The 27578-nt window shown below is 41.3% G+C and overlaps 2 protein-coding genes across 10 annotated transcripts in view; one reads left to right on the forward strand and one right to left on the reverse strand.

Moving 5' to 3' along the window:
- Positions 1–799: 799 nt before the first annotated feature.
- On the reverse strand, positions 800–16397 carry Rad51ap1 (RAD51 associated protein 1). Of its 6 annotated transcripts, none has more exons than XM_010611595.2 (10): positions 16260–16397; positions 15498–15547; positions 13767–13908; positions 11535–11644; positions 9529–9615; positions 8905–9048; positions 6826–6990; positions 3959–4105; positions 1661–1838; positions 800–1540 (listed from the first exon to the last, which is right to left on the reverse strand). In XM_010611595.2, the coding sequence occupies exons 1-9, from the start codon at positions 16274–16276 to the stop codon at positions 1693–1695; spliced, it is 1008 nt and encodes a 335-aa protein (XP_010609897.1). In that variant the 5' UTR covers positions 16277–16397; the 3' UTR covers positions 800–1540; positions 1661–1692. The 6 variants fall into 6 exon arrangements, with proteins under 6 accessions (XP_010609897.1, XP_010609894.1, XP_010609895.1 ...); XM_010611592.2 differs by having other exon boundaries at positions 800–1548; XM_010611593.2 differs by having other exon boundaries at positions 800–1566.
- A 352-nt stretch (positions 16398–16749) lies between these two features.
- The window catches only part of CUNH12orf4 (chromosome unknown C12orf4 homolog), a 34248-nt gene continuing 23419 nt past the window's right edge, over positions 16750–27578 (forward strand). Inside the window, exons 1-4 of one of the 4 annotated variants that reach the window (XM_010611589.3) lie at positions 16750–16843; positions 18887–19078; positions 20330–20475; positions 23444–23625. In XM_010611589.3, the coding sequence (XP_010609891.1) occupies positions 18901–19078; positions 20330–20475; positions 23444–23625 (506 nt within the window). In that variant the 5' untranslated portion in view covers positions 16750–16843; positions 18887–18900. Of the gene's footprint in view, positions 17288–18886; positions 19079–20329; positions 20476–23443; positions 23626–27578 lie in introns of those variants that run through there. The other 3 variants (XM_010611588.3, XM_010611587.3, XM_019205649.2) reach the window with 3 other exon arrangements.

Here is a 27578-nt window from a genome sequence, read left to right on the forward strand (position 1 = left end):
GGGGAGGGAGGGAGATCGGGAGGGGGGACAGGGCTGCTCAGTCAGTGCAGCAAGTTGTCAACAAAGCAGCGGGTGGAGAGCAAGCCTGGAGAGCCTGGGGTGACCCGTGTGGGCCATCAAGAGGCCCCAGAGCCGGCATCGCTAGCCACTGTAAAGACAAAGAATGAAGGGACAGAGCATGACACCACAGTGACAGAAGGGGCGTCAGTGACACAAAAGCTCATCAAGCTGCAAAATGAGTAGGCAGGGAGGAGCGGGTAGAAGCACAGTTGTCACGTGAGCGAAGCAGCACCCAAGCTTCAGCGGGAGCAGGGAGGGGTCAGCCCAGAAAATGGGCTGACACTGGGTAGGCAACCCAAGATCAGCGCCATCCCGAAGGTTGGTTTTAACCCACTGTGGGTAACTTTCGAACACACTACCCACATGAATGCAGGTGCTATTAATACGAACGAGGCAGACGCAGGCTCACCAGGCTGGGGCACCAGAAGCCACTGTAGTGGGCCCCTGGTTTGCTGCCCCCTGTGCCACACGGAGTGGCTCAGTGCTGTTTTCAAAACAGGGCTGGGTAGCTGGGCGTGATGGCACACACCTGTAATCCCAGCACTCAGGAAGCTGAGGCAGGAGGATTGCTGTGAACTTGAGACCAGCATGGGCCACATAGTGAGTTCCAGGTCAGTCTCAACTACATAATGAGACCCTGTCTCAAAACAAAAAACAGGGCTGGGTAGCCAGTGAGGGGCAGATGACACTATAAAAATATGACCAGGAAAGAAAACAGCACACGATAGCAACAGGCAGGGCTTTTAATCAAAATTACTAATTTCATGTTACACACTTCCACAACGCAAAAACTGAGTATTATACAACTTTTAAGGTCAACAACTGATTTTTTTTCTTTACTAAAAAGTGACCAGAGGCAGGTTGAAATTCTCACCATAAATAGAAAATATTCATTACTATTTTTATTCATAATTCAAACCAAAGTTTCCTAAGAAGCTCTATTATCTAATAGCAGAGAGATTTGAAGTACTGGCTTGCTATGACGTGACTACTTCCTCTGGTTGTGCCTACAACAGAAAGACTAACATTCTGTGTAGCACTCTTCTATCACGGACTGTCCATGAGAGGCAAGTGGATGCAATGGTGTCAAAGAAAAGATCTTTCCAAAACTTTCTCACTTTAAGATTTTTGACAGTGAAGAATTTGTAAAATACCATTAAACTCATTTGCTATATAATAGCCGTCTCTTTCCAAATAGGGTATACATTCCACAGTACAGTAACCATTTAAATATGTGAAACAGTTCTAATTCTTACTGTAAGATTTGTCAAAATACAAAACACCCTTGCAATAAAATTGGCAACGTAGCTTCGAGGACCTCTGGACACCTCCTGTAAGAAATGACCACGGTCATAGCCGACGGAGCTGGGGGACGGCACAGCACAGGAGACCTGCACATCCTCCATGTCAGGACCCCACCGCTGAATGTAATGACAGCGTATACTCTTCAGATGGAATGAAATGAGGCCTCTCTGGAGTCCTGAAAAGCTTTGCAGAGAACACAACCTTAAAATGGGCAAAGATCATTCACAGACATGTTAAATGAGTCCCCTATATCACAATGCCCTCAACTATAAATACAAATCAAATACACACACACTTGCAACGCTGATCCTCTCACACATTTCTCCGTCACCACACGTGGCTGCTCGTGGCATTTGGATGCAGAGGTTTAACCCGGGCCAATCTGGATAAGCCAAGGCGGAGACTCTGACTGGGGGACTTGGTGGCCATGCCTCCCAGGAGGCTGCTGTCACCGCTGCTACTTCCGGATGCCGCTGAAATGAAAAGGTAAGGTGTCTTAACAAAGACTGTTCAGAGGCAAGAAAAGTAGTTAAGCATCACTCTGCTTTCCAGAGTCTATTGAAGAATAAACTAAATTAAAAGAACAGCAAGTACTAAAGAGCAGAAAGAATACAAGTTGGACACCCCTCATCTGAAAACCCAGACTCCAGAACACTCCAGCTTTAAGCATTTCCGGTATAGGACAATCAACCTGTACTGCCTATTTCCAGCCATCCTGAGGACAAGGTGATAAACCAAAACTTAACCATGACAGCTGAAGGAAGAAAGCTGGGAGCAAATAACACTGGTTGTATAGGCAGAAAGAAATGTACCCAAGTGTAATTTCTAAGGTAATAGAAAAATCTAATGTACTTTTATAAGTCTGGTAAGTTTTACAAGTATTCCCTAAAGAGTGTATTTTTCAATTATGAAAATAAAAGCTTTAAATGGCACATACTTCTCCCTATTACCAGAGAGACTTCAGATGCTATCACTGCATTTCCCAGAGCACTGGTATGTGTGTCCTTTGCTCATTTTCCCTTTGGGATCTTGACCACCTCCTCTTACTTTCTAAGACAAGTAAGTAACAAAATGGTGAGCTGAGGTCGAATCTGGCTCTCAGACAGGATGTTTGGTCAACATGGTGTTTAAAAAACAAAGGTAAATTTTTTAAAATGAGACTTTACATTAAAATCTGATTTCTAGCTTGTATTGATCCAACCTGGAAACACCAGGCCCACAATCCTGCACTTCCAAGGGGCTGAGCCTCAAGTCCAGGGCAGCCCCCTCGGGTCACTACAGCAAAGCTTCACTATGTCCAACAGCTGCCTGACCCCGTCACACCCTGGAGCAGGAAGCACTCTCTGTGTTGTTGGCTCTTCACCCAGAATCTCTGCAAATCATGTAATTTCTTTCATTGAGTAATCACTAACTATTCTCAGAAACTCTTTGAATGATATGGTATCATTATTTCAATAAGCTACCTTTCCTTTCCCAAAAACCTTTTTAAGTCCTTATTAAAAATCGGAGAACTTTTAAACCAGGAAGGACCTTAAGGATGGTACTAGTCCCTGATATTCCCAGTGATGAAATGAGGACTGAGACGCACTGTGTGCCCATGCAGCCCTACCACCAAGGTGCTAATTCTGGTCACCGCCTGGAGTGACCCATGTGGGTCCATCAAGAAAGGTCACTCCAAAGGAGCAAAGTAAACATGCTGGGCTGGGAGGGATGCAGAGAAGCAGAAGGGACAAATGAAGAAAGACGTGCCAGACAGGAAACTGATAGAAACCCAGACAAAAGAAGGCAGACAATGTGTAGAAGAGACAAAGAAAAAGATCCACTTCACTGAAGCAGAGGGCTCATTCAGTGAGAAAAGTAGATACAGGACTAGCTGGGAAGGCAGCAAGTAAGTATGTGGACCTGGGGTGGGGTTTTATTAATATCAAGAAGGTAAAGTCCAAGGAACTTTTAAAGGATTAGTGAGTCTTGGCTGTGAATTCAAAGAAAATTAAAAGAAAGTTCTGAGAACTAGAGGCTGAGTTTGCTCAGACATTTGTTAAAGCCTCAGCTGCCATGGATAGGCCTCAAGGCTGCAAGGGAGCATGTGGGGACCTGTGGGTCCTGAGCAAAAAGACTTGCTGCCAGAACGTATGTATCAGCAACCCAAAGGCTCACACTCCTTGACACTTAATTTTTTTGGGGGGGTACCGAGGCAGATGGCGGAACCACTGAACTAAATCCCCAGCTATTGACACTAATTTTAATGGCAGGAATGTTTTTTAAAGGGTTGTATTGACAAAAATAAAGACAGATTGTGGGCTCTCGAGAAAGACAGGTGCCAGGAATTTCATTTTACTAAAGTAGGAATGACCCACAGATTTCTAAAATAACGATCTTTGTTTTTACAGCAACTATTTATAACAAAAAAGTTTATTATAACAAAAGTTTATTATAACAAAAAAGTTATATACAACCTGACTGCCTAATAACAGTGGTTTTGAAGAATGTGCAGTAATATGGGAAAATGCTCCTGTGTAACATTTATTAACTAGGAGACACTTCACCAGTAGGAAATCGCCAAAGACTCCGCCTATGACTAAGTATACTGTACCTGGTGGGACCCACTTTGGCCTCCTGCTTTCAGCTGAAGGACTGCGGATCTGTAAGGGGCTCCAAGTGGCCTCTGAAGAAGAAACCTCCTTTGGTGAGGACTGGGATTTTGATTTGATTGCAGCTGGAGAAGAGTCTCCTGCAGTCACTTATTTGAAAAATGTACATAGAGAAGTCTGTCATAGAAGATAAAGTTCAAGTGTAGCATGTAAATGTACAAATTATAAAGCTTCATAATCTCATGAAAAATTAAAAAGGCAGTCTCAAAAACTTGATAAACTCTTATTAGACAGTAAACATTTATCAGTAGCCTAAGGATGGCCATCTTTTATAAGCATTTACATGCCAGGCAGTGTGACACCACACATTCCCTTTCACCCTTTACAACTTTGAGGCAGACACTGCTGTGCTCACTGTTGGATAAGGAGACAGAGCATGAAGCAATCTGCCTGTGCTGACAGCTGGTGCCTAAGCTGGGAGAAGAGACCAGGGGTGACTCTGAAGTCTCTAATTCAGTATGTGTCAGTGAGACAATGTCACAGAAGGCTTGTATGCTCCCGTCACTGGACTCAGGGGAGGGACAGGAGAAAAGAGCTATGTCCAAGGTAGCTTGTTAGGTAGGGGGCACTGTGTGAGAGAGGGAACACCTAACCCGGTGTATGTATTCAGAAGTCACGGGGAGAAGGGGAGATGGCTGAGCCACAGCAAGACTGAAGAGTTGAGGGAAGTTTTCAAGGCAGAAGGAGCAGATGTGAGAAGTTCGGGCCAGTACTGGGGAAGGCAGGGATCTTGAGGACAGAAGGTGGGAGATTCAGTTGGCGCAGTCCCTTTGCAGAGCTCTGCAGGCTGTGTACAGGGGTCTGGAAGGGCTAGGGTGGACTAGGACTAGGATACGAACTCATGATCAGATAAGGCTTGCTTTTGATACCTAAGCAGTTACTAAGTGAATATGAATAGGAACAATTTCACCGTGTACTTGTCCCAGTGTTATACCTAGCAGGCCTGTCCAACAGAGCTGTCTGTGATGAAGACATTCCCTGTATTTTGTGTTGGCCAATATGGTAGGCGCATATACTGCTGTTCCTCTGTATTTGAAAGGTTGCTAGCAAAAGCGAAAAGTCAGGTTTCAAATTTTAATTTCAAATTAAATGTAATATAGCCACGTGGCTAGTGGTTACCACACTGAGTAACACTACTTTCAAAATTTCACTATCAAGGGAAAAATAATGTGTTGGATAAAAGACTCTCAAAGGCTGCCCCACACATTATTAGTGGGACTAAAAAATATAATAAGTTTTCCTGATTCTTATCCCTGCTACTTAACAAACTTTACTCCCAATATTATATATCAACATCCCTTATGAAGCAACTTGCTCCAAGGTACACAGAAAAGGTTTTAAATGGTATATTTCAACTAGGAAACTGAACTTATGTTTTGTGTCTACCTGAAGAAGCACAACTATCTAAAGAAAACATAAAATATACTGCCATGACTTTTTCACACTGCATCTTACAGTAGGCAAAGTAAGGGCTCTCGGAAGAGGCACCTGGACTTAACATCCAGACATGTGAGCGTTTTCTACATGCAAAAGGGCTCTGCAGGCGTGACCAAGGCAAGGCTCTGGGAAGATTCTCCTGAGCTACTGGATGAGTGCAGCGTTATCCTCGGTCCTCATAAGCACCTAAAAGCGACAGTCAGATAGACAGGATGTAAGAAGGTGGACAGAGGGAACTGTGCAGGCGCCTTCTAGAGGCTGGAAAGGCCAGAAATGGAGCTGGATTTTGGCCATTTTGCATATTTGGCTTTTGGAACTCTAAAATATAAGTACATGTTGTTCTAGGCCACCAAGTTTGTGGTACTTTACTATAACAGCAATAGGAAACTAATACATATTTCACCTCTAAAAGTTCCTACATTTAAAATCTAATTTGTGGGAAGCAACTAAATTTATCAATAATTTTAAAAAATTCTAAAACCTCATTAATTCAAAATAGAGCAGAGGGGAGAATATGTCTCAGTATTTAAATTATGCTTCTTGGTATTCAGCACCATGTTATTAAGAGAGGAACTCTTATTAAAGGAACTCTTATTAAAGGAAAATTTTAGTTTCAAATAAATATGTATTAAAAAACTAAGGCAGAAAAATTCATATTGATAAGTAAAACGAATAGTTAATGAAAGTTATATTTTATAATTATTGCCCAGAACGGTGATGCACGCCTATAATCTCCCCCATCACTCAAGAGGCTGAGGCAGGAGGATTGTTGAATTCAAGGCCAGCCTGTCTCAAAAATCAAAACCAAAGAATCCCAATGATCTATTATACATCATGAATTAAAAAAGATCGTAACTTCTTTAACAAGAAGAAACAGGTATTCCATTTTCAAGTCTTCACAAATTCCAGAAGTTACACTATAAAAATGTCTTGTAATTGGATCTCTTTTGGGGGGAAAAACTGAAAAGGCAGAAAGCATTCTAAACACATGGCAAAGGAACTATCTAAAGACTTGGTCAAGCATGAAAGCAAGAACTAAGAGACCAGAGAGTGTCCCTGCTTAATTCGTGCAGAGAACACGCAGGGCTAGAGCTAACAGGACAGGCCTGGGCGGGTAAGAGGCAAGGTTTCTGACAAACACTCGGCCTCCCTGAGCCTCAGCCTCCTCCCTGCCCCCGTGCAGGTGGCAGTGAGCTCCGGATGGCCAGACACACTCAGTGAAACACTGGAATGTGGCTCAGTGTTCTCTGTCCCCCACCCCTATCTTGCTTCCTTTTATATTTGATAACACTAGCAAAATGTTAAAGAAAAATACAGCAAACGCATAAAACACATTTCCTTTATAAAATTAAGTGTTTTGCAGCATGCTTACCCAAAGCATTACATTTGGATTTAGATTTCTTCTCTTTCTTTTCTACTGGGGATTTTACCTTCACTTCTTTCCTTTTATTTTCTTTTACTTTACTTTTTCGCATAGTGAAGTCTTCCTCATTATCTTCACTCTCATCAAAATCAGAGTTGTTTTCAGAACCTTCACCTGAAACAGATTACACACTTTGTTCTAAAACGTGAGGCTCCCGTTGTTTCATCTGCAGCTTCCGCATCAGATCCCTGTGAACTCTGAGCAACGCCGTTTCCAACAGCAGAACGCCACAGCATGAGAAGTGCGGGACATTTGACACTTGCCCTCTACTTACATGCTGTGTGACCTCCGGTCACTAACTTCACAGTGCCTCAGTTTCCTCTCAGAAATGGGATGGCCATACAGTCTACTTCGTGGGGTGGTTGTACAGATTAAGTCATCTGTACACACAAAGCATTCAGAAAAGCATTTGGCACATGGCAAGCACAACTAATTGTTTTCTAACTTCCCGTCAGTAATCTTTATTTCATACCTGATTTCATTCCAGACGTTCCTCTATTTCCCACAAGTCGTCCTCTGTACTGCACGGGCTGATATAAACCAATGATACACAGGGGACTGAGTTACAACCAGCCTCACGTATGAACACATTTGGTTACGACCGGAATTTTAGTTTTAACTTAGGATCAAAGCCTTGACTTATGACAAATACCAGTCTTTCCTCTGTGGTGTTAAGGGAGAAATCCTGGGCCGATGTCTCTCTAAGGACACTAAGATCTGCCTGGAAGAAAGCAAGGCCCAAATATCCAGGAGAGAGGCTGAAGGCTATGCGGAGGAGCCTGAGCCTTCAGCTGACCCTGTCGCTACAGCATCGCCCCTCGCTCCTGACTCCCATCCCCACTTTTGCCCTTGCTCAATTTAGCCAACTATTGTCAGCCTACTAGCCTTGGTGATCCTTTAAAATTTCAAATTAAGATCAGGTTCACTTCTTTCCAAATAACTCCAGTGACCTACCAGGTCCTAACTGATCTTGTTTCTTCTCTAGCCTCTCCTTCCCTTACTCATCTTCAGGCACAATGGCCGTACCACTCCTTCACACACAAAGCACCCCGCCTCTGAACCTGTCTGTGCTGTTCCCACCATGAACACTTTTCCACATCTCCACTTGGCTTCCATCATCAAGTATCACCTCGAGAAGCCTTCTCTCACCACTGCACATAAACAACATCCTGGACTTTCATGCCACAGTCATCTCCACCCCAGCTGGACATTCTCTTCTTTGTACTTGTCATGGTACTTCAAATATCATAAGATTATATCAGTATCCCTCCAGAATTTAAGCTCAATTAGGACAGGACCTGTTTTGTTCAGGACAGTATCTCTTGTTCCCACTGGAATGCAACAGACATATGCTCTCAAACATCTGTTACAACTTAAATACAGTATTTGACTTGGTACAAATCACATTACAAGGCTCTGTTGAAGTCAGTATGTTTTCCTTTTGTCCTAATTTATGTGTTTGAAAACAAGAGCTGTAATAAAATACAGGTTCCACTTCCAACTCAAACTATTTCCCAAGTTTCTACTACCTGTGAAGAAGTCAGCCCCCTCGGGGGATGAGACATTCCACACCGGTGTCAGATGCCCCTTTAGTTTCTTCTAAAGCCCTCTCCCAGCAAGTCTCACTGATCAAGGGTCTACGGGTTACATGCATTTGTCCACTCCACTGACTATGCCCTTCTATGAATCAGAAATGCCATTTCATTCTTAGTCTGTTTTACTTTTTTTATTTTTGGTACCGGGGATCGAATTTGGGCACTTGTGTTTGCGAAGCAGGATGTGGAACCACTGAGCTAAATCCTTGGCCCTATTCTTAGTCTGTTTAAATGCTACTCATTTTTCAAGGCATAGCTTAAAGGTTTCCGCCAAGAAGCTTTCCCCCAAATGCCACAGCTGAACATAACTGTCCCATGCGTTTTCAAGACTGCACACTCCAAAGGGTTAGCATGGCGCTTTGCAGGCATCAAAGCCCTGCTTGAACCTCACCAACGTACTGCAGGGGGAGCGCTGCAGCAGGGCGTAACTCACCGCTTGCATCATCTGGCTCTGTATCATCAGCACTGTGGCCATCACTGCCTTCTGAGCCCGTCCTCCTCTGCTGAGCTTTAGATGATGCTTCTCCTTTCCCTTGGACATGCTGGGCATTACCTTCCTCGGAAATCCTGTCCAAATCTTCAGGAGGCATAAACATCATCAGAAAGCTTTTTGTGGAAGCTCTCGTTCCAGGACGAAGAAGAGATGCTATGACATCAGCTGCTTTTCCTTGCAAAGGCCTGTCCCTCCCCTGCTCCCAGTTAGCTACACACTACACAGTACAGGCTGGTTCCACACAGAACACGAGTGCCCTGGGAGCAGACTGGTCTGAAGGATAAGCCCAAACCCAGACAGACTCTTTCCCCAAGGGTTTTCACAGCAGAGCTGGACAGCAAAGCCCCTTTCTTCAGTGGGCAGCTGCTGTGGACCAGAAGCCAAAGGCAGTCACGAAGAAAGCAGGTTTGTAGTTAGAAAGAACAAGGCTGACATACAAAGCAACTGAGGCCAGGTGACAGAGTCCTGACACACTTAAAAACCTTGGTTTAGTTATGGTTCCGGGAATTAAAACAAAGTTTAAAAAAAGCACTGTGGACAAAATCATTAATATAAAAAAGTTACCTAAATAATCAGCAGCTATGCTGCAATTAGAGATATGTAGAGACTTGTTCATTATCTCTGTTTTACCGTTGCCAGGTTTTTCAATGCCTAAATGTAAGGAATAAGAGAGAATTCAGATGTACTGTGTGTATGTGTGTATGCGCGCACGCATGTGCACGTGTTTGTGGTACTGGGTATTGAACATAAGGCCTTCACACTGAGCTACACACTCCCTAGTCCTTTTTGCTTTTTAAATTTTGAGACAGGGTCTTACTAAGTCATTAAATTGCCCAAGCTAGGCTCAAACCTGTGATCCTCCTGTTTCAGTCTTCCAGAGTGTTGGGATTACAGGCCTGTACCCCACCTTTGATGTACCTCAGTCAAGCAGTATCTAGAAACAGATTAGTGCTGAAGTGTAACAGCATCTAGACACTGATAGATGACCTGAAACCCAAACCACCACAATGACGCTTACTTGGCGAGACTAGGACTTTGGGCTCTAAACTCACATTCACTCAGGCTCAACCGTGTAAACTGCCTCTCCTCTGATGGTATAGACAGGATTGTGTGCTGGGCTTGGTCCCCACCACAGCAGTGTTCAGTGGGGGGCACTGAGGAAGTGCTTGGACTACGAAGGTTCTAACTCCATCAGTGGATGACTCCACTGCATGCACAGCTCATTGGGCTTAGGAAAAGGCAGGTCACGGGGCACATGCACATGTGCTTTGTCCCTAGCTGCTCCTTCTCTGTGCCTTTTCCTCCCCTGCTTCCTGGCTACCATGAGGTGAGGCACTTTTCCCTGTCATGACGTTCTGCTTCACCTCAGGCCCACAGCGACCAAGTCAGCCAAACACTAACTGAAACTTCTGAAACCATGAGCCAAAAGAAAACTTTCCTCCTTTCACATGGTGTACGTCAGCTATTTTTCTCACAGCAATGGAAAGCTGAGTAGCACATCTTAGAGTTCATTTCCTCTTACATGAGATTACTAAGGGAAATTAAATATCAACCTCATGATATTTGGGCACTTTAGTGCTCAACACATAGGAAACAGTCAATAAATATTAACTGTCACTTCTGTGTAGACAAATCCATGCTTTTATAACATCAAGGTCTCTGCCATCATTACAATGAACTTAAAATTATCCCACTTTTTAGAAATTTTTTATTTTTATTAGTACTAATTTCAGTACATGACTATATTCATCGTGGGGAGTTGGTAAATGTCCATAACACATTTTCTTGATACTGGGGATCAAAATCAGAACCTTGAGCTTAGGAGGCAGGCACAGCACCACTGAGCTAAATCCCCAGCCCCATAACACATCTTAATTCTTTTTATGTCCCCTTCCCCTCCCTTCTCTCCTAAAATGATCCCATTTTAACAAGCCTTTAAATCATGATATTGGTACAATCCCCCTACTATAAAGTGATTAAAAAATATGCATTATTCAATGAGAAGTGATACTTTTGAGGAACGCTCAGAGTATACTCTACAATAACTTAGAGATGGATTTTACTTTCTCAATTTTGGATAAAGCACAATTGTCTTTGAAGTTTGATTACTGATAACTAAAATCTTTCAATTTCAAATAGCAGGCCATACTGACTTAAAAAACAAACATCCCACTTAATCCCCTAAGGAACAGGCTAAAATACCCCCAAAATAAAAGAATTTAGGTCAAAACAATTTTATGCAAGAACTATGTTAACAATTTTTTTGGTAACGGGGACTGAACTCGGGACCGTGCGCTTGTGAGACAGGCAGCAGAACCACTAAGCTAAATCCCCAGCTATTTGAACAATTTCAGTATATCTTCCAGGAATATTTTCTGCCTCTCCAGAATGTCAATATTACCATCTGCTGCACAGATGCCAGAAAAAAAATGAAAGGAGAAAACACACAGGGAAATCTACAATCCATTTATAATTCAAAACATTCAAATTGTATTCTTTCCTCTCTAAAGGACCTTCCACAGAAATTACTACAAAAGGGCTTAAAGATAAATACATAGGAAACACCTTACTTTTATCTTGAGACTTCTGCACATCATTGGCGACCACTGGATGGTCCTTCACTGATAAAGCTAGGGCAGCTTCTAAGCCTCTCTGGAAGATCTTGTCATCTAAAACCATTCTAAAATAAGACACACAGGTAAGTTTTTTAAAATGTCAGTCTCCACTCAAGAGCAAAGCTTGGAAGTTTTGTGTGTTACTGTTTGAGTGGTTGATCTCAGAGAAGTGCCTTTAAACAAGAATCACCACTGACTGACCATGGGCAGCTAAAACAGCAATGTCACATCACACTGCGGCAGGAGCAGTGTATGCCTTCGCTCTCACTGTGCCCTGTGACTGTAACACCTCTCTGCTCCGTCAGTTCTACCCCAGAAGGGGCTGCTCCTCTGAGACAAGCCTGCTTTGAACACCGCTTCCACCGAGTCTTTCTTGACTCCATCTACGCCTCTTTCAGATATTACAGCCCTGATAGGAAGTTTTTAAAATCTGGTCCTAAAAAATTAAAAATAAAACAAAATAAAAATGTGGCCCTCCCGACCTAGATGTTAACAGATAGTTTACTACATTCACCATACACAAGGCACTATACAAGCTGAATATCAAACAAGTACCCTCAGCAAGTCTGCAGCACGATGCAGTGGGTGGAGGAAGAAGGCACACTAGTAACTACCCCATGTAAGTCGGATTATAACCAGTCTCCTGTTCGGCTCGTCAGAAGGGCCATGGAGCATAAAAAAAAAGCAGGAAGCACAGAAATGTGCCTTTAAGTATGATTTTTAAATAAGTTTTGTTGATATGTATTTCACAGACCCTGAAATTTGACTTTTTAGAGTGTATGATCCAACAGTATTAGGTGAATTCAGAGTTGTAAACCATCATCATAACCTACTTTTACATGTCCACTACCTCAAGGAGGGATGTCACATCCATTATAGCCATTACCATTTACCCATCTCCCAGCCTCCTAGCAATTCCCAATCAAATTATTTCCATGTCTATGGTACGCATGATCTGGGAACTTTTTTAAAATTTAATTTATTGGTACATTCTAGGTAGACAGTACAGCTACATTCATTACTGGGATCTTGTACCTTTACATGCCAGGTCTAATCTGGGCATTTTAAATAAATGGAATTACAAAATATGTGGCCTTCTTTGTCTGGCTTTTTTTACTCAGCATGTTTTGAAAATGCATCAGTGTTGCAGCATGTATTAGGAGCTCACTTCTTGTGGCCATCGTAGATACTACATTACTGAAAATGTGTCCATCCATCGGCTGACAGGCATTTGGATTGCTTCCAGTTTGGGCCATTATGAATAATAATGCCGCGAACACTCACTTACAGGTTTTTGAGTGCCTATGTTTCTAATTCTCCTGGGCATACACCTGTCATACACAACCTAACACTATTAGAAACTGCTGCACTGTTTCTCAATTTAGTTGCACCCTTCAGCAATGTATGATGGTTCTATTTTTTCCATAACTTCATTAAAACTTATTATTGTCTTTTTTATTATAGCCATGGAGCAGGCGGAAGGCATCCTACTGTGGTTCTGATTTGCAGTTCCCTGACAGCTAATGATGTTGCACATCTTCTTACGTTCACTGGTTATTTGTATATAACTGGAGAAAGGTTTATTCAAATCATTAGCACATTTTTAATTGGGTTAACTTTTACTGTTAACAATCCTTTATATATTTTGGATGCAAATCTCTTAAGTTATATGATTTGCAAACACGTTCTCCTATCTAGGGATTGTAGTACAAGAAACTCAGGGCCAGGGATGTAGCTCAGTGGCACCACACCTGCCTGGCAAGAGCAAGGTCCTGAGTTGGATCCCTGCACCCACCCCCAAAAATGAGACTCCAGGGTTTGTCTAGACACTACAGGACCTTCTCACTGCTGGACAACCCACAACAAGATAAGAAAAAACTAGCTTTTATCTGGAGAAAAATACATGGCTTTAAGGTTTTAAAACTTCTTACAAGTGGAATTTAAAATGAAGCAGTCTTATAGGATTTGAGGACTGCAAAGAGGTGAGAGTCTATTATATTTTAATATTTAAATAAGTATGCTCTTTTGTGAATTTTTGAAGTCAGAAAGGGTTTAATAGTACGTCTCTGTTCTCTCACATGTATTAAGTAAAGCCTATTAGATGCCTTAAATTCTAATTTAAACCGAGAGTTTGAAAATGTGTCTCTTTTAAATGAACACAGCTAATGTCTGTGTCCCAACTCTCACCTTTTGTTAGGGGTTTTTTCTTGTAGTAGCATGTCTTCTTTCTGGACATTCTTCAAGTTAGGTTTTGGTTTGTCTTCTTTTAACTCTTTCGGTGCTATTCTGGGTTTCTTGCTTAAAGGTATAGTTGCAGAAATAAAATCATCTATGCATGTTTGAAAGAAAAATAAAAGAAATAAACTGATTTTCTTCGCAGCTGAAATTCTTGACCGTATGTTTGTGCTTTATAGGTTAGCAAACTGTTCAATTTTCAATGTAAAAATTATTATTGGTGCTGCCTTTATTCTCATTCATCCATTTCAACTCTTTTAAAAGAAAAACTAAAGCCATTAGAAAAAATGCTCCAGTTTTATCACAGAGAGAAGTGGAAGGCAATGATTTTTAATGAAACAAATATCTTTTTGAAGGCACGTTACCTATTCCTAACATATTAATCAGACTAAGGAAAGTAAGCATGACAGGGAAAGAGAAAATGGCTTCTTCTGAGAATTTTTATTTTTAGCAACAGTGGCATTTTGTCTTTCCATTCTTACAATGACCTTCTTACAATCCTACAAAAGTACAATGAAAGTAGCTAGAAAAGTAACGTTTTACTCTGTTAAAAAAAAAAGTAACTTTTTAATTTCTGGAAAAGGGAACTTCTTTTCCAGGTCATTATTGTTTCTCACAGGATTTTCTGCCCTACCAGTTTTCAAAACTGTTGTTTTGGTGACACTCAACATAAAACTGCTGCTGTGGCTTTAATTTTTTGTTTTGTTTTGCTTTTTTGAGACAGAGTCTTGCTATGTATAGTCCAGGCTGGCCTTGAACTGACAGTGATCCTTCTGCCTCAGGCACCCGAGGGCTGGGAATACAAGTGTGCTGCTGTGGCTTTTAAATGAACATCTGACACACATATGCACACATTCTGAATCCATGTCACTTTAATAACATTCCTTAGTGTTTATAAATATGTGGTCTCTTTTTTTTTGTTTGTTTTTTGTTTTTTGTTTTTTGAGACAGGGTCTCACTATGTATTTGAGACTGACCTGGAACTCACTATGTAGCCCAGGCTGGTCTCGAACTCACAGCGATCCTCCTGCCTCTGCCTCCCGAGTGCTGGAATTACAGGCATGTGCCACCATGCCTGGCCAATATGTGGTCTCTTTTGTGCTTTCCCACAGAGGAATATGATAACTTACAACTTTGTACACTTCCCACCCTACCCAGAATCCACAGCACAACTGATAATTTATAAATACCTCATGACAGGCTGTAATAGAAAGACAGAAGCTATATCTGTACCACTTTTTCTCACACTGTCAAAATACTTAAGGCTAAGCCCAAAGCAAAACATTCTTTAGAACTCATGAATCACTAAAATATTTGACTTATGTTGAACTATGGTGGTCAGGGAAAGAAATAATAAAGGCAACATCTAGGCTGGGAGTGTAGCTTAGTGCTAAAACACTTATGTGGCATGTAAGGCTCCAGGTTCCATAATGAGCACCACACAAAAAGGGGGGGATATTTCAAAGTATACCAATATAATCTAATGTTATATTTCCAGACTTCTGGATAAAAGCTCTCAAAAACATGTAATCAAGATGTTAAACCTCATCTTTCTTCACAGCCTTATTTCTCCAAATCTCATATGCAATTGAGAAAATGCTAAATATTTAAGCTGTACAAGTCATATAAATACTGAGGAAATGTTCCCAAATTCTTTAAGCAAAACTAGGAAGCTCTACTTACCATCGCTGTCGGAATTCTCAAACTGTGAGTAATTGACTGGTTTCTTATTTCTGTGAACATAGAAATTTCCCATTAATACAAATGCTCATTTCTTATATTTGTTCCTTAAGGCTATTAGTAGTTTTTAACAAAGAACATAAGTTTAGATTCTCTCAAAAATACTCAAGTCTTTGACATGATTTGCATTTTACAACAGGGACTTAGCATTAGCTAGAAAGAGTTAAAACGATACCTGATATAGAAAAAAATTAATTCAGGTAACTCACTAAGAATAATCCACACAACAATTATCATTTATGTGCTGTTTAGTTGCTCTTGTGTTCTAAAAACTCATGTTTTATATGTTCTTCTCTTTTACACTGCATTTACATTATAAACTTCTAGACCACGGGTGGGGAACCGATGGCACGCGTGCCGCAGTCGGCTGCTGCATGACTGAAGGCTCTAAAGGGTTCGCCATCACTCTTCTAGACAATAAAAGCTAGTCTTAAAAATTTCTCCAAACTATGAAATGTGTTTTTGTACAATGGGCACTAAAAAAAAAATAGTGAGCGGCTTTGTTTCTGCCGCAAGAAATGAATCTTTATATTAGTTTAGCCACCAGAGAGCTGCACCAGGCAGAGGAAGCAAAGGGTCCTCGGAGCTACAGACCCGCCGACGCCCCACCACCGACCTCCCGCCCCGTCGCCCAGGCCCTGTACTGGCTGCCTACAGCATCCGCGCGCTTTCTCCCCACCCCTGGAGATGACCTAAACTAGTCACCTCACAGGCCGCACCATGATCTCCGTCAAGGGTGTGTATCTGCACCTCTCAAACACTTTTCCACAGCAGTGGCGGTTTCGATTCCCGCCTAAAAAAAGGCGCGGCCCGCCCCGCCCCACTGCCGGTAGCCGTCCAATCACTGCCAGCCAGCCTGAAATGGCGCATGCGCTCTGAGAAGAGCGCGCTTGGTCATGCCCCTCGCGAGATACGCTTTTCCGCATCTGGCTGCCCAGACCCCCCCCACCCCACCACCCAGTTTGCGCAGAACTCAGTTTGTGCTTTTCCACTGCACTTTCGTCATAGCAGTGGCTTTGGCGCCTACTCTGAAATGTGCAATAAAGGTAGAAGTACATTTTATTGACCTTTTCAAATGATTAAACCCAAGTTTAATAGACTAATAGATACTTGGAGTGAGGTTTTTTTCCACACGGTGCTAAAAAAAAAAAAAAATAGACCAACAGATGTGAGTGAATCTGCTGTGGCGAATCTTCTGGCTGAAAAACAAGCCGGTAAGTCAGCTGACGTCCCTGGCTGCGGTGTCCCGGACATTTACGAGGTTGCGGATAGCTTCTGAACAGAGCGAGGTGAGCCCACGCCCGCGAGCGAGGAGTCGCGCGGACCAAGCCCGCCGGGTGAAGACCCCGACTCGTCTCGGCTTCTCAGCCGCAGCTTCCCCTGCTGGGTCGGCCTCACGCCTCCGCCCGGCTGGCTGCAGGGATTCGGTACCGTCCTCCTCTCGTCCTTTTTTTGTTAGAAATCTCTTTTTTGCTACGGCTGCTAAAACTGAGACAAGACGTCAAGATAGACCACCCCCCGCAAAAGCGAGCGGAGGCTGATGGGACTGACGTATCAACTTGTTGAAGCACAACGGGACTGGGTGCTGAGCTGATTGAAACAGACTGACGATTTGGTTCACCGAAAGTGACTAATCCAAGCTACATTAGACCATTGGAAACTCTTGTTTCTGCAGCTTTCAGCCCTCTGCTACAATGCGTCTTTACTACTTGTGATTTTATCGTGTACCCCCGGTAGCGCGCAATTTTTATGCTGACCTTTCTTTAGATAGCTTGTTTTGTTATCTCCGGCTTCCATTTATCGATCGTCTTGTGTGTCATTTTCATATTATTTATTTATTTTTTGGTTGATCATTAGGACAGACCTTCAAGCTAAATAACATTCTCTCCCAATTGACAGTTGTTCAGCGGCAAGTAAAGTCAGCCACTTGAATGACGGGGCTGTGTATTAGCTTTTGCTTTTGTATTCCCAGCATCTTGCCTACCGCATAAATTATGATAGTTCAGAATCCTTCGCATTTGAAACGGAACTTTTAATAAGAGTAAGAAATAGAGCGTGATAGGCACCATGGTCCAGATAAGTACATACTATAACTTGTTTGTTTGTTTTGTTTTCTTTTTTGAGACAGGGTCTCACTATGTAATTGAGACTGACCCGGAACTCACTATGTAGTCCAGGTTGGCCTTGAACTCACAGTGATCCTCCTGCCTCAGCCTCCCGTTGCTGGGATTACAGGCATGCGCCACCACGCCCGGCTCCAGGCTGTAACTTGTAACGGGACCCAGTTTGGGGACCCAATAGAAAGTTGAAGTAGGCTTCCTGGGGGGCTGTGTAAACTAAGACTGGAAGAACAAGGAGTTGCTGTGGAAGAAAATAAAGACCAGTAAGAGTGCTCTAGGGAAAGGAAAAGTCTTTGAATCTCAAAAGTGTAAAGGGAAGTTTGGTATTGACACATGTCTAGTATGGTTAGAAATCAAAATTAGTCAGTATGTACTAATAATGTGCATTAGTATCATGTTGATAAGGAGGGGTGCAAATGCACCCAGAGAAGTTTCAGGGTTGTAAATTGAGCTGAGGAGTTTGCATTTATCCCAAGAGCAATAGCTGGCGTAGAAAGGCTGTAGAGAGATGAGCAATATAATCAGATAAATGCATTCCTTTTTAAAAGAAAAATGACCCCATCACTTCATTGTCCAGAACGGCCTGAGAACAGATTTGATGAGGTAAAGCCCAGCAACAGGGAGTTCAGTTAGGAAGTTAATGAATGAGTCCTTAATTGATCTGGATTCTTACTTTTTGAAATGTCCATTTTCCACTGTGGTGGACACACTACACTTTGTTTTCTGTGTGTCTTCTTCCCACATAGGAGATCTTCTAACAGTCTTAACCCCCTCTCCCATCAGATCACAACTTCTAAGATCTCCAGCATCACCACCTGGTCCCTGCTATGTTTCTTTGGTTTATTTTCTTTGATTTTGTTTCGTAAGCTGAATATCTGTCCACTTAGGCATCTTTTTCTAAAAGTCTTTTTGCTTTTCTCTCTCTGTTCCTTTGCTAGTATTCAGAACCTTTCCTAAGAATACAAAGTCCCATATGACCATGACTCTTTCCCTTAAATGAAGTCTAAAAACAAACTTTTAATTGAAAAAAAGAAGCAACACTTTTCATCTCAAAGAGGAAAGTAGGGGTAATGCTAGGAAAAAACTATAAGCAGTGACTTAGTCCACACAAGTGAAATCTGAGTGGTGGAATGATTTTTAAAAGTTATAGGGGAATAATGAGACATCCTGTTCTTATGGACTTATAATTTAAATGTTTTTATTGTTCTATAGAAACCCTACCAAATATGAAGAAAAACCGAGAAAGATTCTGCAACAAAGAAAGGGAATTTGTGTATACATTCAAAATAGGAAATGAGTCCTTCGAACTGAGGGTGCCCCTCACGTTTCCTGTTCAAGAGAATGCCAGTCATTTGCATGGACGTTTGATGCTGCTGCACAATTTGCCATGCTTCATAGAAAATGGTGAGGACTGATTTTTTTGAAGTTACTACCACTTTATATTCCTGTGAGCTCTGTCATTAGAAGTTTTATGTTAGCATAAAATCTGAAAAAGATTGGAAACATAAACAAAACATAACCACTCCTAAGAATAAAAAAGATTTCCCAGAACATCATTGTATTGAGTATTTTCCTGTAACCCTTATATTTGTTTATAAAGCAATTTAGTATAAAAATTAAAATATATAGTGAAAAGTTAGTTGCAATATCTAGGAGAGAGCTCAACCTCTGAACTGAGTTGGGTGGGTTTATAAAGGCATTTGGCTATTGCCAATTATGGTATTATTGGTTGCCCTTTTAATGATCTGATTTTCAATTTCTGAGGTAATGGAACAAAAGGATTACTAATTTTTCAACCTCTTTACCTACTTAAATTAGTTCCATAAAGTGATTTGTATTAAGCCATCCTGAAAAGTCTAAATACCATCTCAAAGACTGGGAACATTTTTTTAAATGAGAAATGTTGATCAGTTATAAGAGAACACAAAAATTTTCTAGCACAGTCACATATTAACAAGGAACCTTGACATGAAGAGTTCTGTTCTTTGCTGAAAATGGTGATGCTCAAAAACGTGGTCCTTCACCTGCAGGGCATCAGCTACAGCTTGTTAGAAATGAGGAGTCTGGCCTCACTCATCCTCCAAGTCAGGAGCCCTGCAGTGGTGCTGCAGCAGTCACTTCTGCACGGTGTTCCAGGGAGCCTGATGTACGCTAGAGATTGTGAACCGCTGGTCTAAAGTCACAGACAGTGGCAGCCGGGCTGGAACCTTCTGTGGGTGTCCTGATTCCCCACCTACCACGCTCTCCACAGTGTCAGTCTCTAGTATCCAGACTGAAATCACAGATTGTCTAAATCAGTTTCAATTTCATCCATTTCTCTTTCAAATTTAAAAGATAATTATAGATAATTATAGGTTTTAAAGTTATATAGGAAAATCTTTTCCTATATAGCAAATAGTAATCTTCAGAGTCTCAAAATCTGTAGGTGTTTCTTTAGGTCTGTATATGACAGCTAGGAATTTTGACCTTTCTATATAATAACATTTACTAAGGAAAAATATTATGAAATTAGCTAAGTTCTTTTAAGCTTATTGTACTTTAACTGAGGACTCTCTTAGGGATATTGGCTTCACGTTGAAATGCCTACGCCAGGTACAGTAGCCTGTTTTGATGTGTAGGTTTTGCTGATGATGGTATTTGTTGTCCCTCTTACAGACTTAAAAGAATCTCTGAGCCAGTTTATAGAGGAAGAAGCCCTTCGAGATTACGACGCAGATGCTGAGGCAGCCTTGGAAGCTGTGAAATCAGGCGAAGTAGATTTACATCAGCTGGCTAGTACGTGGGCCAAAGTGTACACCGAGGTAAGTAAGTGGGGGCGGGGGGACTGTTGTTTGTCTCAGGTGTATTCTTAATGTGAATGAAGACTTAAATTGCTGAGTGTTAAAATGGTTCCTACAATCCTGTCTTCTCTACATTCCAGTGTATGTTGCCGCTTCTGTGCTGTTTTCCCCTATCAGTATAATGAGCAGGCAAACAAGATGTGTCGGGCCTGGTGGCACACACCTGGGAGCCCTGCACTCTGAGCGGCTGAGGCAGGGGAACTGTAAGTTTCACTCCAGCCTGGGCAACTTAGCTAGACCTTGTTTCAAACTAAGTTTTTAAAAGGCCGGGGATGTAGCTCATTGTGAAGGTCCTGGGTTTAATCCAGTTCTGCACACACACACAAAAGACAAAACATGTTTTATGAAATACCTTTGTAAAACAAGAGGCTGCTGAAATGTATCTAACGAGCGTGGGCTCCCAAATGTAGTAATTAAAAACACAGGACACTGCCATTTGTGATGGTGCATACCTGTAAGCCTAGCAGTCAAGAGGCTGAGGCAGGAAAATCTTAAGGTTGATTCCAGCCTGGACTACAAGGTAAGATGTTATTTTAACAACAACAACAAAACAGGCATAGTGGTACCTGCCTGCAATCCCAGCATTTGGGAGGCTGACCGAGGAGGGTCGCCGACAGTTCCGACCAGCCTGAACTACATATTGAGACCCTGACTGAAAATAGAAAAGGAAGAGAGAGAGAAGGGGCTGGGAATATGCCTTGCTTACACGTGAGGCTCTGGGTTTGGTCCACTAGCACAACACCCACAAATAATTACAGGGCACCCAGTGAGTCTGCAATTGCAGCTAAATGAATAACTTTTAGTATAAGTATAGCCCACATGTTACATGGACCATGTTTATGCTAAAATTGATTTGCTTCTAATTTAAGTGATGGCCTTGCATTTTATTGACAACTCTACTCACCAGTAGTATTTATGTTTTGATTCACTTTGTCCTCTAGTGTCATAGAGTTATACAATGTCATCATTTTTATTTAACACACTGTTTCATGAGTCTAAGACACCATTAATTTGGACACACATTATTTTATTCACAAATAGCACCACCATTTAAGCTATGACAGAAGGCCCAAATGCCACTGAGTACAAGTTGTAAAGAAAGACTCAGAAATGTCGTTGAGTTCCTGAGTAATGCTCTCTGTGACAAGATCAATTTCAGTTGACTGATGGGAGCAGAAACTAGATTTCAGCAACTTTGAGAGTGCGCGAGAATGTAAAAGTAGGAAGAGTGGCAATGGGCAACCCTTCTCTTGAGGGAATGGTGTGAGTTAGATCATGAGAGCTTGGGTTAGTGTTTATTTCTCAGGCAGTAGCTTCTCTGTCTCATCGGCTAGCGCTAAGCTAAGTTTAAAGTGGGTGCTGCACTTGTGCAGCTAGATGGCTGGCCAGTGGTCACCGGGCTGTGGTGTTTGTGTGGCTGGTGAGATCCCCGTGACCTTGTGCTGGCTCCTTCCTACAATTTCAGTCTGAGCCCACAGTGGATTTGATGAGAGATGGAGTCACACAGGCTGGTAATGATTCCCAGAGTGGTGCCAGGTCCAGAGGGATGATGTAGTTCTCGGAGTGCACTTTGGATTGTGGAGGAGGTGAAAGCTCAGTTCCAGGCTAACCTAGTCCTCCAAGACTCCGCCTGCCTGCCCACCTGCCATGGCGCTTGACTAACACAGAGGAACAGGTCATCTCTTGATTGACCACATTCAAGATCCCTGTCTCTGTGGTTTATTCACTTGTGTTAAAGTAAGTTATCACTGTGAGTAAGATTGCAGCTTTTATTATTTCAGTGATAAGAAAAGGGAAGACTTTATTTAGATGGCTTTTTTTCTATGGAACCTGTTTGCAAAAAACAGTAATGGGAAAAACTATCAAAATCTGCATTTTCCTTTCCCTTTGCCATTCGTGTAATCATCGACAAGGCGCCATGCAGCCTGTGTGTCCCCACAGTGCGGAGGTGACTGCCCCTGGCGTGGGCACCTGCACCTCCCGGTGTGTCTGTGTGCTCAGTGGACTCAGCATGCTTCTGCTTTTCTGCTTCAGCAGTATTTATTCCATTCCTTTGTCATGGGATCGCCATCATGTGCTTCAGAGTTCACATTTTACAAAGAAAATGAAATACTTTTGAAAAAGAACACATGGAGAGGTCAAAATAAGAAAACTGCCCAAGTTAAATGTAGATATGCGTGAATTGGGTTTCAAGGTTAGTGTGTCACTAGACAGGTGAGAACATAAGTCACCTCGTGATCTAAGTACATAAGCTTATAAAACCTTTTTAGAGTCTTTAATAAATCAAAGTTTTTACTGACTCTATAATTGAAACATGCAAATTATTGTGATCATATAATACAGTAGAAAGTCAGAGTTATCAGTCATCACTGTCCTGAAACAGCCACTGCTAGTGTTTTGCTGATAATCCCTTTGTGTGAAGTCGGGGGAATCATATATATTTACTTATTTTTTACTGTGCACACTTCTGTCCTTTTTGACACACTAATATTTCTCCCTTACCCCACCCCGGGTAATTCATGGTAACAACTTAGTGTACATCTCGCCATATTCTTCTCTGCCTTCAATCCTACAGTAACATATACAGTGGTGCCAGGGTTTACGAGCTTCATTTGTTTTACAGCTTTGTGGAAGACGGGTGCATTTGCGTCTGTGTGGAGAAGAGGGCTGTGGTCGAGTTTGCCACCCAAGTTTGTGAACAAAAGCAAAATTTTGCCAAACACTTTTGTTGCAAACCTAATTGTTTGCAAACAGAAGCATCTGTGAACCAGGACATTAATTACTGTATTCACATAATATAAGAGCAGTAGAGGGTTTTTCTGTCCTTGCAAGATACACAAAAATGGAATCATAATTACATACTTCACTAGTGGTATGTCAAATAAGATACTATGTCCTGATTTAAGAATGTCTGTGTATCATCTCGTAGACCACCTTAGAGCATGCAAGGCCGGAAGAGCCCAGCTGGGATGAAGATTTTGCAGATGTGTACCATGACCTGATCCATTCTCCTGCCTCGGAAACTCTCCTGAATCTGGAACATAATTACTTTGTTAGTATCTCAGAACTTATTGGTGAAAGAGATGTGGAGCTGAAAAAATTAAGAGAGAGGTATTTCACATTCTGCTTTATCATATTTGAGAGTTACATTGTCAAATATGATAGCCTGAAGAACGACTTGTTTTCATTTTGTGTAAAATAAGGGATAAAATAGAATAAATTATTAGTCTTAGAAATGAACTTTCTTGGGATGTTCCGCTGGGAGGGTCCTTGGCTGCTTAGAACTTCTTCATTGACTGACCTGGGTGGTTACGCCAGCCTTGTATGTCCGTAAGAACTGATTCCCTCCGCTGAATCTGCTGCATGCCAAGCATGATGCCAAGTGGCCTACCTCCTTTGATCTTCCCCCAGCCCTCTAATGGAGCACCAGTGGTCACAGCGCTGTTACTCTTCCCACCTTACAGAGGTGAGAACTTGGGCTTCAGTAGAGGGCGAGCTGGAGAATTTTAAACTAATCTGATGCCAGAGCTGTGAGCCACTTGCCACCTTGCTGTTGGCCTAGTCACAACCTTCTGTATTGTCCTGCTCTGAGGCCATGGTCTCTTCAGTTCATTTTGTGAGCTTATTTATGTTAGAAAGAGAAAAACACTGTATTGTTCCAAGAAATTTTAATCAGATTTTAATTCTTTATGGATTACTTAATACAGTATAAAAATTATAGTTTTGTGACTTTTTTCCACAGTGAATAAAAAGCTGCTAGAGTTTATTTTTAATCATGACTCTGCAGACCACTTCCTCATAACTATCAATTGTAATATGAATTCAGGTACACTCTTTCTTCTAGCCAATCCTTTGTTTGGTTTTTTGAGACGGGGTCTTGCTGTGTAGTTCAGGCTGGCCTTGAACTCATAGTGATCCTCCTTCCTCAGCCTTCTGAGTGCTGGGATTACAGGCAGGCGCCACCACACCCAGCCCAGAATTAAAAAAAAAAAAATTTTATCAGAATCTATTAACAGTTACTACCTTATTTAAGTCTTTATTTGTTTTGTTTTGTTTTTTGGGTACCGGGAATTGAACTCAGTTCCTTGCGCTTGCAAGGCAGGCCACCGAACCACTGAGCTAAATCCCCAGCCCTTAAGTCTTTAGATGTACACACCTCTAAGAATTTTTTAATGTTATGGATATAAGATTTCTTTGGTTGTGGGAGCATGCTAGGATCAAAGCACATATATTTGTGTGTGTGATTGATATAAAAATCCCAAAAAAGTCAGTTTATTTATTTTATTTATTTTAATTTTTTTGGTACCAGGGGTCAAACTCAGGTCCTTGCGCTTGCAAGGCAGACGGTGGAACCACTGAGCTAAATCCCTGGCCCCTCAAAGACGTCAATTTAAAGCAGTGTCCTTGCTCTTATCAGCTTCCCATTAGAAAACATTAAGACTGGCAAGTTGAGAATAACCTTTTACTTTGAAGTCTCTCGTAATTAAGAAAATTTAAGAAGTACAAAAATCATGAGCAACCTGATTTAGTTATGTACTTCTGAGGGGTGGTCTTCTGGGTACTGATTGGCATTCCTATTGTATCATGTATATTGGTAAGTTTTCATCACATTCTCCTCTGAGGCATTTATTCCCGTATGCGTAAAGTAGTATAACAGTCCCTGTGTCACAAAAAGCATGATACTTTGAGACATTTATTGTTCTTTTTATTTCTTTATTTTTTTGGTACCGCGGATCGAACTCCAGACCTTGTATATGCAAGGCAGGTGGTAGAACCACTGAGCTAAATCCCTGGCTTATCATTCTTTGTATGAATTTGGGTTTTGGGACAGTTTATCCCTTTCTACCTGGAATACTTGCCATATGGCTAGTTGCCACTAGGTAAATAGTTAAAGCTGCTGTGTCCCTGGGGCAGACAGTAATTTAATATTTTTTCTCATTCTTTATTATTTGGCCAATAAAATTGTGAACACATTTAAAATAAAATGCAGAATTTCATTTTTAAATATATAAGTATGATTGCCAAATGCTGATTATTTGTCTGATTTTTACTACTGGTCCTCTTGGATCTTAGATTTCCAGAACTACACTAATTCTGCCTGTTTGAGTACAGTTGGGCCTCTGTGTCTGTGGATTCAGCCAACTGCAACTCACAGATATTCAGGGAGAAATTATGCTGTTGTATGCACTTTCTTATCTTGCCATTCCCTAAACAACGCAACAACTGTCCTAGGGTTTACACTGCTTTAGGTATCATAAGTAATCTAGATATAACTGAATGTGTAAGATAAGGATGGACAGGATGGATGTCCGTTGTGTGCAAATACTGCGCCATTTTGTATCAGGGACGCAAACGCTTGGGTTTTGGGCTGAGCCCTACCCATCTCAGGGCAGCTGTGTGGTGCCAAGTCCCCACTGTGGCCTGCACATCGGCACCAGTGCTTCGCTCAGCTCTGCATTACCCTAGACCAGCGAGCTCTGCTGCCTCTGCTGCCAAACATCTGTCTCAGCCATTGATACTCGTGATTGTTTTGTTTTGTCTTGTTGTTTTCTGAAGTAGAAGATTCCTGTTCTACCTGACTCTTCACCTTTTGGGATACTGAATCGACGTCTAATTATTTAACTTTATTGGCACTTGAGAGTTCTACTTTGCAGGAATTTGCTTTATTCCATTGTTTGATGTGTTCTTTGGCCAGATTTCTAGATGGGGCTTTGCCTTTTATTTTTCATTCTAAATACATAAATAATATTACAATGCTTGTATTTTAAAGATGGTTTTGTAGTTCATTTTATATATGTCCAAACTGTCCGCATAGATAAATAATAAGCTCTCTTCCCTATAATGCAGTATTTATTGCAAAGGCAAGCAGTGGACTTAAAGTGAATTTCACTGGAGTCAAAGTGCTGGTGCTTAAGTCGCTTCCCCGTTCATGAACAGAGGTGGCACGTTTCCTTACTCTTCACCTTATTGCCATTTATGTCTTTAGAAGACAGTTTCTCAGTGTACCCTCCAGTTATAGGGATCTGTTCTCTTCAGATGTCTACAAAATAATATACAGGTTGCAGAATTGCCACACCTGATACACTGATCCAATCTGTATTTTCTATTTCACCTGAAATATATAAAATTTCCCTTGATCTTAATCATAGGAAATATATATGGTATCCTTAACTACAGTCTTAGCCACTTGAATTTTGGACATATTTAAGATGAAACAAAAGAATTAAATAAGTGTTCATGAAATTTTATTTCTTGAATTCTTGCCGCCCCCCAGAAAAAATTTTTTTTTTTTTTTTTTTGCAAACCACATCCAAGATATTTCTTTAAACTTAAAAAAAGTGGCAGAGATGCTTTTTATCCACAAGAGGGAACACATGGAATGTAAAATATTAATAGAATTTATATGTAAGCTTACTTTGTAAATATTTAAGTTATTTCTGTTTCTAAATAAAAATCTTACTTGCAAGTGTAATCTTCACCTGACCTATCGTAGTTATCCAAATGTTAATAGGGTCAATTGCATTAGGAATAGTAATCCAATGATACTGAATATTTAATACCAGAAGATATGGATACAGATAAACCCATGTACAAGGTCCGGGGAAAAGGAAGGAATTGAAGGACAGAAAGATGGAAGGCAGAAGAAGACTTCTAAACTTCATGAATGAGTTCCACTCATCACATATATGAATACAGATCCCTAATTGGTGAAGCTAAGTTCATACTCATTTTTAAGAACAATTTATTTCTATTAATGAGTGTAAAATTTGGTTTATGTCTGTATTTTGTTCTTTCTCAATTTATTTGAAATGTGTTGCAGAATAAATTTTTGGCATGCATTTGTATTAGAACCTTCTAATATCTAATTAACTAATTCTTAATTTGGGTTTTTAAATGACCATATTTACTAAACTATACATACAGCTAGACACAGTGGTGCATACTTGTAATCCCAGCTACTTGAGAGGCTGAGGCAAGAGGATTGCTGGTTCGAGGCCAGTCTGGGCAAACTAGCAAGGGCCTGTCTCAAAGCAAATAAGAAGGGCAGAGAATATAGCACAGAA

This window comes from Fukomys damarensis, unplaced genomic scaffold, assembly GCF_012274545.1.
Source record: "Fukomys damarensis isolate Sample0158 unplaced genomic scaffold, DMR_v1.0_HiC HiC_scaffold_19, whole genome shotgun sequence".
In the NCBI taxonomy this organism is placed as follows: Eukaryota; Metazoa; Chordata; class Mammalia; order Rodentia; family Bathyergidae; genus Fukomys; species Fukomys damarensis.

Bases quoted from the DNA above. Each gene is read 5' to 3' on its own strand.
- Rad51ap1 (XM_010611595.2), bottom strand. The intron at 6,991-8,904 runs GTGAGTTACGCC...AATCTGTTTCAG, and splicing joins AGAGCCAGATGATGCAAGCG to GTGAAGGTTCTGAAAACAAC. The intron at 4,106-6,825 runs GTAAGCATGCTG...TTTTCAAATAAG, and splicing joins ATCCAAATGTAATGCTTTGG to TGACTGCAGGAGACTCTTCT.